This window comes from Eutrigla gurnardus (genome assembly GCF_963514095.1).
Source record: "Eutrigla gurnardus genome assembly, chromosome: 9".
In the NCBI taxonomy this organism is placed as follows: domain Eukaryota; kingdom Metazoa; phylum Chordata; class Actinopteri; order Perciformes; family Triglidae; genus Eutrigla; species Eutrigla gurnardus.
In genome coordinates this window covers 10,628,386-10,640,511 of record NC_139923.1, presented here as the reverse complement: position 1 = coordinate 10,640,511, position 12,126 = coordinate 10,628,386, and the positions used below count along the sequence as shown (strand labels likewise).

The 12,126-nt window shown below is 42.5% G+C and overlaps 2 protein-coding genes across 2 annotated transcripts; one reads left to right on the top strand and one right to left on the bottom strand.

Annotated features, from left to right (window-relative positions):
* Positions 1-2,819: 2,819 nt before the first annotated feature.
* saxo4 (stabilizer of axonemal microtubules 4) lies at positions 2,820-5,878 on the top strand. The gene is made up of 6 exons (XM_084017033.1): positions 2,820-2,939; positions 4,773-4,935; positions 5,028-5,073; positions 5,248-5,347; positions 5,572-5,675; positions 5,754-5,878. Exons 1-6 carry the CDS (start codon positions 2,911-2,913, stop codon positions 5,762-5,764), a joined length of 453 nt encoding a protein of 150 aa, XP_083873159.1. The 5' UTR covers positions 2,820-2,910; the 3' UTR covers positions 5,765-5,878.
* Positions 5,879-7,525: 1,647 nt separating this feature from the next.
* Positions 7,526-11,108, bottom strand: lrrc10b (leucine rich repeat containing 10B). Its single transcript, XM_084016985.1, has 2 exons — positions 10,755-11,108; positions 7,526-10,566 (listed from the first exon to the last, which is right to left on the bottom strand). Exon 2 carries the CDS (start codon positions 10,356-10,358, stop codon positions 9,171-9,173), a length of 1,188 nt encoding a protein of 395 aa, XP_083873111.1. The 5' UTR covers positions 10,359-10,566; positions 10,755-11,108; the 3' UTR covers positions 7,526-9,170.
* Between the last annotated feature and the right edge of the window lie 1,018 nt (positions 11,109-12,126).

Genomic DNA, 12,126 nt, shown 5'->3' with positions numbered 1-12,126 from the left:
ACAGGTTATTGAACTGACAGAGAAACTGTTGAGACTCTCCTCGCGGTGCAGCAGAGCGTCATAGTTGGGCAGGACACACAGACCTGCAGACAGGAGGCCGAGGTTTCGTCCCTCCCTGATCTACAACAGACGGCTGCAGGCGAGCCAAGCGCATCAACTCGACGGGAGACCCGGGCTTGCATCACCTCCATCTATTTTTAGAACGGCTGCACCCACCTTTTTTTGGGGCTTTTAAGCTCCGTCTGTATTCTAAGTGTTATCTCAAGTGTAAATTGTTGCAGAAGGTGCAGCATTTGATCCCCCCACCCCCCAGTGTTATTGTCAATTTGATCAAGAATCTGGCCTATAACTGAGTCTGTATTATGCAGATGAGGAACAAGCACAGATTGCTGTACTGCCGGTTTTTCATTTCAGTACAGCAGGTGTTTGATCAGTTCCTCCTCTGACTCTCTGGCTGAAGTTGTTCTAAAATCGGGTGTAAATCTGTGACAGCAATGAAAATAGGCGCCTGGTCTATTCCCGCGGCATGAGAGTGAGAGTTTATAATTAGGAGTGCCAATAATGTGCACATTGTGCTTAAGAGAAAAGAAGCAGGAAATGAATCTGTCAGTTTCAATGATGCAGGCGTTTCCCTGTAGTTCTTTTTTGGAGGAGATAATGAACAGTCCCAGGCATGGCACGACAGCACGTCAAGCAAGAGAGTCTGTGAAACGGCAACAGCTTGGTAAAGATAGGCTCCTCCGACTGCCAGCGTTGGACAGATGGAGGGAGCGAGGAGTGATGTGACAGAGGTGAATATGCAGTGTGAGTCCAAGGGAATGAGATGGAAAAAGAAGGAATAGGATGTGAATGTATGGAGATGAGGATGAGGCATTGTGAGATTTAGGTGATCCACAGCAGTGAACAGGTTCGTGGGGGAAAAAACGCAGTAATTACTGTAATTTTAAACAGTGAAGCAAATCTCACTGAAGGAAGGCTGTTCATACTGTGCATGTGCAGAGCATGTGGTCTCTCTGGTATAAAGAGCACCTATCTATGTGTGGGGAAATGACATGGTTTATCTTGATGTCCTAAATGCACCAGGAGGTGAATGTCCTCCAGATTCATTGAGATGCTCATGTAGTCGTATGTCTATGTATAGATGGTGTACTGACTGATTTTCTCCTGCTATCAGAGGTGGATGACAACTCCCTGCCTCGGATGGACATTTTTATCAAGGTGTCATGCAAATTTCAAGCCATCCATCATATTTTACATAACCTTACTATCTTTTCTGGGCTAGGCCGAAGTCAGAGCCACTGTGGCATCACACTGCCATCCAATGGACACATGGAGAACCCTGACAATTACATACAGAAACAAACACAGTACTGTATATTAAGGTATTTCAGTACTGTTTGTAATATACTGTACATCGTGTCAACCCTGCATATTTAGCCTTTTTAAGCATTATATTGACATTTAATACATGCTTATCATACATTAGAATAGTTGTAAGCAGATATGAAATATTTATCAGTGTTTACTGGCTCCTCCTTTGAAGCATCCATAACTGCATTCTGGTATATAATATGAATAGATCATAATATAATATAATATAATATAATATAATATAATATAATATAATATAATATAATATAATGATTTAATCAACAAACTGTACATCAAAAATGTCCTTAATATTGCTTATAATCACAGTACATTATAGTGTGCTAGAAGCAATTACAGGTTTATACACTGCTTATTATAGTGATTAGATCACACATAATATAATCAATCAATGCGTGCTAATTCAGCATTATACACATACATTGAGTAGAATTGAGTGGAACTAATCATATAAAGTCACAAACCTTAAGTCATTTCATGATGATTTAATTAATGCATTAAATCATCATGTATTAGTTAAGCATGTTACTTATGGTTGAAATGTTCAGCTTCTGCCAACTTAAGAAATAAAAAATAAAAAACCCTACTGAACAATAAAAATGGGAGACTTGCAAAATTCCTGCTGCAACATTAAATGTAACTGAGATATGATTTAATAACGTTCATAGGACAGGTGCCCTTGTGCTGTCTCATAGCAACCGAGATCTGTTTAACTTCTAAACCAACACAAGACAGAGAAGGAGTTGCAGGTACATCAGAGGAAGAAGTGAAGCTTTCCTTTTTTCCTTTTTTTCAGGTAATTTATACATGATGTGTCTGTAGCTGAACTGCAATGCTGCTGAACTTTTCTCCTCACTAAACAGCATTTTCGTTATTTGCTACAGAACCGTTCATTTCAGTTGAGAGAGCTCCGGTTGGATCGGTTGGATTCTGTCAAACCTAAAAAACAAAGGAGTTACAGGTTGTTTGCAGCTTCTGTTTGTGGTTACAGCACTGTGTCCGCGCCCCAGAGGAGCTGTTGGCATCCGTCACTGGTGTCGGTGAGGGTTTCCATTACAGCCGTCACAGATGGCTGGGCAGGGCAGGAAAGCCATACCGACGGTTGGAGCAACCGCCAGCAGGGGACGACTGACCCGCAACACGTCTTATGGTGAGAGAGTGCATGACGAGGGTGAGAAACCTTTACATCCCATTAGAGGACATCGTTGAAAAGCCTCAGCATAGACAGCACTTTTATCATTCTCATAGACCTTTTTCAGAGGTTTGGTTCAATAACATATAATAGCTACAGATCAGGGAGGCCCTGTATTGCAACTGGCTCACTAGACCATCACTCACATACCATGATAAGTCTAAATATCTGCTGTTAAAAATGTCCATTAGGATTCAGATTAGGATTCTGATGGCCAATATATATGCACGACTGTCTCAGACAGGGCGGACTTCCTTTCTTACCTCGGACATCCCAGTGAGACGGGCTTCACGTCAAACCAGAGACCAGCCCTCTATGACAGGCCCAGCATGGACCACATTGACAACCCTCAGCTTGGGTAAGTGTCAACACAGGCGAGGACTGGGAAAATGAAACCAGTTAATCCAGTTCAAAAGCCCTGCAGATGTTTTCAATCACCCTCTAATCAGACGTCCAAACAGGTGGAGCTACGTGAATTACCAAACGCTCTGTGCAAATAAGCAAGATATAAGTGAAAACACCTGTGTGTGTGTGTGTGTGTGTGTGTGTGTGTGTGTGTGTGTGTGTGTGTGTGTGTGTGTGTGTGTGTGTGTGTGTGTCTTGGTAGGAAAAGCACAGGTGTGACTAATACAAGTTCTAATGGCTGAATTCCATTTAGCTGCTTAAGGGTGCTGGTATTAGGGTTCATGCTGGCTCAGTGTCTCACCGTCGTCGTGTCCTACTGGGACATTTAGAGAGAACAGAATCATTGTCGATGTTATTAGCACAAACTGGGCTTGTCAAAGCATCTGCTGTGAAAAAAGCCTGTTACATATACACAGCAACATATTCTCACTCTCAAACTTCTTAACAGGAATTTAGATGCAAAGTCACTTTGTTAGGTTTAGATAAAGAGCATGGTTCCCGTTAATTTGACTGACAAATAAGTCAGTGTGTTTGTTGGACACATCCTCCTCCCCTCTCTCTGGCCCAGTGTGGACTATCTATGCTCTTATGTAATCAGACTGTCATAATGACACGGTGGGTTGACATTGGCGTTAGTTGGAAGTGTGCTGCGTTGGTGTCAGACACCGAGGGACACTGACCAAACATCAGTACTTGACGAGTTGGAGGTGTCTTTGTCTTTGTCTCTCGTCATTGACTACTGTACATATGTTGACGAGTTGAAAAAAAGCTATCTGCATGGGTAGATATGCTAGAGATAAGAAAGCGTGCCTATGTTTGTAATTTGGATGAAATGATGCATACAAGAACATTTGAATAGAGGGTTTTTTTTGTTACCCAGCTTACTGAACTGATTAAAGTGATGGTTCGGAGTGAAATGCACCCTAGGTAATTTCCACCATGACATCCAGCCAAATACCAGCTCGGAAGCATTTTTAGCGATGGTCAGCATTGGTCAAGATAGCCGCTATCAGCCGAATGGCTTAGTACTAGCGCTATGGTACAGTGGGTATATCTCGTAAATTACCCCACTAATAATGCATGGAATGTTACCAAACTTCTGCAGTAGTACACATAGGGTCTGTACTCACAAAACGAGGCATTTGAAAGTTTGTAAGTAAACCAGGAGTTTATTTAAAAGAACACTTGCCTGATATCTTCTATTCTCGGCTGCTATGCTACACATTTGTATTAATGCTTGTATTATCCGGTTAACAAGTGTTGACCTGATAATACAAGCATTTAAAAAAATTCAGCGAAATGTTTTCATAATCTTGCGTGAAAGTCGCGTCACAGCATCGGCTGGGTAAACACGGAAGTAGCAATTACGCTGCAGTAGCGTTAGTTAGCGTTAGTAGCCGAGGATAGAAGCTATCAGGCAAGTGTTCTTTTTAAATAAACTCCTGGTGTACTTACAAACTTTCAAATGCCTCGTTTTGTGAGTACAGACCCTATGTGTACTACTGCAGAAGTTTGGTAACATTCCATGCATTATTAGTGGGGTAATTTACCAGATAATCAAGATGTACCATCGCGCTAGTACTAAGCCATTCGGCTGATAGCCCTATCTTGACCAATGCTGACCATCGCTAAAAATGCTTCTGAGGGGTTATTTGGCTGGATGTCATGGTGGAAATTACCTTGGGTGCGTTTTACTCCAAACCATCACTTTAAACTGATGAACAACTGCTGGTCTCTAGCTACAAAAGTTTACTCAAACAGGGGTTTGTTGGTGTTTTTCCTGCAGACTCCTCATATCTGACAGGTTCACGTCTCAGACTAAACATGACTACCAGCCTCCCATCCGACCTGATCATTTCGGGTCTTTGCCGAACATCATTAACAAACCCAGAGACAGTGTCTTCCATCAGCTGATGAGTCATCAGAAAAGAGTCCCCATGGAGTACAAGGTGGGACACTGAAAGATAACAACACTCGGGGGATGTTAAGGTGTGTCACATACTATTTCTCACCGTCTGTCTTCATGAATATTTCTCTGCAGACAGAATACCAAAGAATGTTTGTGCCGCATCATTTCTCACCGACAGGTAAAGTGGGAACACTTTATTTTGAGGTTTATTGCTTAAGAGCCACGTTTATGTGAATGTGAAGTTTAACGACATGACAGGAGAGGCAAAAACATAATAATTAGATATTTATTATATCTACTTCTCATGACCTGTTGGCATTTGTAAATGATGCATTTCCACTGCTTCTTCTAGTTTCCCAGAACTATGTGCCTGTGGATCCAAGAAGAGAAAGTGGTTACACTAGGGGAACAAACCTTCCACCAAATTACACATTTAGGAAAAAAGCTGCACTGTGAGTTTTTTAATAGCCATTCCTGTAAAATAAATCAGTATTATTAGACTGTATTTGCATCTGTAATCACACTTTCTTGTCTGATGTTCAGGTTGACTGTGTTAAAACGATGCAGTTTGTAATATTGTTTCCTAATGATATTTTATATTTGTATTCTTTTATTATATCAACCCCTGTATTTGGAGCTATTATCAGTTGTTTTAGCCTGTTGTTGTATCTTCTAGGAGCCCACTGGGCATCTTCTCAATACTTCAAACAACCATGATTTCCCTGACACTTATGCACGAATCATCAGTGTCAGTGGCTACAGTCTTCGAGACACGGACAGGTACGCAAACAAGCCGCACTCATGAAGTCCCATCATGCATTATGTGTCCTTTGACTGACATGACCCTTTGTTTCACAGGTTCATATTAGGGACTAGACCTTCACATACCTGAGTTGGTACCTGCATGACTAAAAATAAAATGTGGGTGATTTTTTTTTGTTGCAGTAATAAATACTGGAACTAAGTTGCAATATAAAATGTCCTTATGATAAATCATTAAACACCTCTGTTGTTTTACAATAGACATCATTTCATCTCTTTGTGAAGCCCTTTGTCTGAGCTGAAAAGCCGCCAGTCAGACAGTTGTGTGTGAGTCATGTGAAAGCCATGAGGTATTCCAGGAGATGATGCACTGTCTTTTACTGCCTGTCACTGACCTGCAGAGAATGAGAGGAGTGTAAACTAATGAGCAAAATAATTATACTCGGGCTCAGAGTGTGGCACCGATTTCCATCGACGTCTGCGATGTGTCAAACTGTTCTGCCACCCACCGCTGTGGAAGGAGCGGCAGAGCGCGGACCGGCGGAGGAGGACCGGGTTTTTCAAAAGCGTCACATTGTGTCGTATCGCTCCATGCGACTGTACTCCGAATGTGGGCCGACTTTCAGAAAATGCAGAGGTTTTACGTTGTCAGCGCAAGTCAAATAAACACAGGATTGTGTGTCCAAACAAAGAGGAACATAAAACCTGCAAATAAGTGTTGGTGTCAGCAGTGTATAGACAGAATATCATGTTTAATTAGCTGCCTACACATCTTCCTGAGGTGAACGTTGAAATAATAGAAATGTACACCATGTTTGAAGCATCTAGGGCTATAAGCATCATACTTTGGTTGAGAGTGAAATAGCTCAACAAGCACTGGGTGGCTTGCAATTAAATTTGGTCCAGACATTAAGGTTCCCCTCTAGATTCATTTCAACAACATAATCCTTTATCGTTTTCCTCTCTGATTCGGTTTTAGTGGTCAAAGGTCAAGGTCACTGTGACCTCATGTCGGGCCCATTCTTGTGAAGTCAATATCTCAGAGTTTCTTCAGATTTGGCACAAACATCCACTTAGATTGAAGGATGAACTGATTCCAGTCTACAGCTTTATTTTTTAATTATTGGTCAGCAACCAACGTTAGCGTCACACAAAGCATGAACTATGCAACCTTATAGTTCATCGTACGGTTCAAATGAGTCAAAACAACTCAAGCAGGCCTGCGGCACTAATTTGCCTCCTGCGGTTTTCTATTCAGATCTGTTTTTTTATTGCAACACAAAACACATTACAGGACAACAGGGGACAACAAGTGAACATGGATGTGGATAAATCATCAAAAAATGTAATAAATTATATTAATAATAATAAAATAAATGAAAAATCAGAGAGGTAGAGAGTAGAGAGGTCAGATCATGGTAATGACACTGGGTAAAGTCATATAGCTGCTGGTATTTAGCAAAAGTGGCCACAATGAGGATAAACACGATCAACTGTTTTTCAGTTTTCCAACTTAAGGTGTTCAGGGAACTTCCTGCAAAAATGAGAGGCCGCAAGCCTTGGTCAGAGGTGGGAAACTTGAGGCACACTTTCTTCTCATGCCCAATCACAAAGAGATTTCTTTTCCAGTTTTTTTTTTTTTACAGACAAAACAATGAATCCATTCAAGAAAATATTAGACAAAATTATTGCTTTTGAAAAATAATTATTAGTTGCGACAATACTGAAAATAAATAAAAAGATTTGAAGGAAAAATAACAAAATGAACTGGTTCCTCCTGCAGGGCATGTGTGTGTGTGTGTGTGTGTGTGTGTGTGGAGGCGTGGCTGGCTTCTCATGCTGCAGTAACAAGGCTCACCTGTCTCCACTCACCTCGTTACCTTCACAATAAAAGCCTGGTCTTCACACCTTCCTGCTGCCAGATCGTCCTGTCTTTGGTGGTGCATTGCGTGTTCATCTCTAGTGGGTTTCAGTGTCTACTTGTTGTTCTGTCCATGTTCATCAGACCAACTGTGTGCCTTGCTACGTTACCAGTGCAGAGTTTCTCCACTGCTCGGCCTGCGTGCCTCCAGTGACTTCTCATTTTAGCCAGCCAGCTTCCTGCCTCCACTGAACTAAATACACTTCTTTTGTACATACTTGTCTAAGTCTCCAAACAAAACCATCAACCTTAACAGTTCCAGCCTAAAAAAATCCTGTTTTTGTCAGGTGAACTGAATTTCTTTCAGGTTTAAATGTGTACATATCAGCTTGCACTCCAGGAAACAGTAAAACGATTTTTGATATATGATGGATCAACCGATTAAATCATCAAGAAATAATCAACACGTTAATTGATAGGCCTAATAAAATAAATATTCATCTACAGCCCCTGACATAATACAAATACCCTTACATATAGGAAAAAAGTATGGTTTTATATATGACAAGGGGATTTACAATTTTGAGGAAAAGCAATCATCAGTTTGAGCCTGTTCTCCAAATGTTACCCTAAGCACAGACGCAAGAGTCGAGACACGCTGCCCTACGAGGATGAGCATAAATATTTCAGCGTTGGGGATAAATATTTCACTCCTTCAATGAGATGTGAGAAAGAGATTCTTGCAGGGAAAGAGGATTGCGTTACAAACGAGCCCCACATAAATAATGAGTGCAGAGATGAGGGGGGAACAGGGGCCGGACCTGCTTCATGTTAAAGACCAAGGTAGAAAAGGTACACTGAGTATACAAAGGTCACGATGGCCCTCAGTCTCTGACCCGCTGACCTCCTGCTTGATACTTTTGTGAATGTTTCATGTTTGGAGGCTCCCTATGGACTTTTATGGTGAGGCACCCCAGCTATTCATCCCTCTATTAATCCTGCTCGTCTCCTGCTTTTCTTGGCACCGACACGTGCAGGACTGCTTACACAACACTGACAAGCATTGGGGGGGTTGTGTTTAGCATGTCATAAATATTTTGTAAATCTAAAACCAATACACACATTTACATGTGTCTTCGTTTCTAAAAATAGCGGTGAGTTCAAGCTGAGGTGCACCGGCACATAAAACAGACACTGACCCGACCATGGAAATACTAGAGAAGTAAACCACAGCTGGTGCATTCACTGGCTTCCTAATTAAGACTTACTTTCCTCAAAATGATTGACGGTGACTTCATAACTTCAGTATTTAATAAGGGAAGACATGTGTACAAAAAAAAGAACCCTAATGTAACCCCCCCCCCCCCCCCCCCCACACACACACACACACACACACACATATACATACACATATACACACACAAACACACACACCCTCCACCTGAGTCCTGCTCTGATTTGGCCATTTGCAGCTGATTGAGATGTCACAGGTGCTGTCAGTTAACAGTTTGGTAATGCCTCAATGCTCATTCATTTTCACAGTTAACGATAGATTGGAAATTAGCAGCGCAGGTTATTTGTGTCAGCTTCTTCTCCGTCATCCACCCTCGTCTGCCTGCAGATCATCTGAGTCGGGGTGTATGAGAGGGTCTTCATGCCCCATCATCTCGTCTTCCCATGTCCTCCAGCTCCTCGTACTCGTAGTCCATCTGAGCCCTGTCGTACTCCAGCTCGTCCCCCTCATACTCAAACCCCTCTCCCTCACATATCAACTCCTCCGTCTCATATTCAACCACATCCTCATCGTAGTCAAGCTCAGCTCCTTCGTACTCGGTGACGGGCAGCATCACATCCCCGTCGTCCCTCGCCACTTCCTCTTTAAGGTCTGCGCCCCCTGAAGTCACCGCAGCTTGTTTTGAGTTGAAGCTGCTGTTCTTCAGGATGCCGTGAATCACCGGCTCCTCTCCCGCCAGAGCCAATTCTTCGGCCTCTTGCTCTGCGGCCTTTCGTAGTCTCTCGTTCTTGGCCTCCCGTTCCTCCAAGAACTCTGCAGCACCTTCCCCGACCACGAGCACCTGCTCGCCCACTCTCGGAGGCCAATCCACTGGGTTGTGGTCGTAGGAGAAGAGGCGCAGGCCATGGAGGCGCTTCAGGCTGGGGAACTCTGATATCTTGTTGCGGTCCAGATCTAAAATCTCCAAACTCTCCATACGCAGCAGGACTTTGGGGAAGGTATCAAAGCGGTTCCCGTAGAGCCATAATCCTCTCAAAGCCTCCATACGGCAGAGGTCAGGAGGCAGCGTCTTCAGCCGGTTGTCTCCAATCTGAAGGGACTTGAGGTGGGGCAGGTCGTAGAGCTCCCGTGGAAAACTCTGGAAGTAGTTGCTCTCCACCCACAGGCAGCGCAGACTTTGCAGGTTTCTCAGCTCAGGCGGGAGGCTCATGAGCCGGTTGCTGCCTAGATAGAGGCGAGTGAGGTTGGTGAGCTGGCAGACGGCTGCAGGAACATCTTCTATCTTGTTGAAGTCGAGGGCAAGGACCCGCAGACCTTGCAGCTGTGAGATGCTGTCTGGCAGCGTGCGCAGGCTGTTGCAACAAGCATACAGCTTCTCCAGATGCATCAGTCCACTAACCCGCGAAGGTAACCGCTTAAATTTACGGGAGCTCAAGTCCAGCACGGGATCGCCACTCTCAAACAGCTCCTCCACCCCCAGTGGGAGCTCTTCCTCCACCTCCACCGCCGCCTCTTCCTTCTTCCTATCCGTGATTTCTGCCTCGTCGCCATCCTTTGCCCCCTCCTCTTCCTCTTGTCCCTCTCCCTTCCTGGAGGAGTTGCCCATGCTGTGGCCTGCAGCCCCTGACTCGTATGCGAGTCAGGACTGAGTCATTTGATGAGGTAGTGTCTGTGACAAGTTAACCCTCTGCCTGAGAACTGCTGTCTTCTTGTTTTGGAACCCACTGGCTGCAAACAGTATCATGGTCCGGGCCAATTAACACTCTTGCAGCCATGCCAGCAGTCTGTCAGGTGTCTCTACGCCCCTCTGCCTGCTGCTTGATCAGAAAACAGCAGTTTAAAATATCTAACACACTGTGGCGTATTGGTAATGATATTAGCAGTGGTGAAAGTAATAATCGAAGTTATAGAAATAATAGTAATAATAATCGTGCTGCTGGTTGCTGAGCTCAACAAAGTACAGCGTTTTTTAGAGCTGAAATGGAATTCTTGTAGTCCTTACCCTTCCCTGTCCTCTTTAACTTCCTTCTTTCTCTTGGAGAGACAGCTTTAAGGTCATTTGTCCATGTGATCCGGTCTCTCAGTCAGAACAGGAGGGAAAAGTGTCACTTTTGCACTCTAAATAGTTGGATAAATGTCCTTTTTCCTGCCTGGTGTCAGTGGATGAGTGCGTGTGCAGCGCGGTGACCTGGCCGGCAGCAAAGAAAAGCAGTTAATGGAAGTGAGTCCACTAGTTATTTCAGCTGCTCCCCATTAGAGGCCGAGGTCCTCCAGAGTTTTAATCCGTGCCGGAGAAAGAAATTGCACATTTGGGGATACTGCAGTGCCGGCTGCTGACTTGCTGTGCTCTCCTGTTGGCCGCTTCTCTCCATCAGTGAGAAGGTTTACATTGAACTGCTGCCTCCCTCCTCCCTCCCTCTGTAACCGGAGCAGGGGGCATTCACGTCACATGGTCAGTGAGTGTGTGTGTGTGTGTGTGTGTGTATGTGTGTGTGTGTGTATGTGTGTGTTAAAAGTAGCAGATAAAAACTTCTCATCTATGACGTTTTTTCATGTTCAAGTGTTGTCTTTTTCTTATAATAATAATAATGATAATAATAATAACAAACATAATAATAATAATAACATAATAATACTAATAATAACAAACATAATAATAATAATAATAATAATAAACGTAATAATAATAATAATAATAACAAACATGATAATAACAATAATAATAAGTATAGTTTACAACCTATCATAGCCTATATTTATACTGTAGATGTGATATGTATCTCATATACAGACATTCATTTTTCCTCATCTATCTAGTTAATTTACAGTACAAATACTACAGCCAACCAAAAATTCAAACTAATGGAAAGTAACTGAGTGCATCTAAGAAATATTTTTTAGTAGAATTTTGAGATACTGTACTTGAATATTTCATGGTATGCCACTTCATACTTCTACTCCTCAGAGGAAAACATTGCATTTCTTAATCTACTACATTTATTTGAAAATGAATAAAAACGTTGCACATCATGTTTTAATATATAACATAAAATCAATGTCTAAAATATGATGCATTATTATGTATTGAACTAGGGAGACATCACTGTTTAAGTTGTCCATTTCTAGTATGTATTTTGTTTTTACAATAAAATACATACTTATATTTGATACTTTAAGTGTATTTTGCTGATGATCTTACATACTGTTACTGAAGTAACATTTTGAATGCAGGACTTTCACTACTGTAAATACATAATGATACATGGTCATCACACCGTGTGCTGGGCCTCCATAGATGGTAACTTTAGTGCTGGTTTGTATCAAACAGACATTAGCTTCAGCAGGTTTTTATAGACCAATTAAAACGCTGTCAC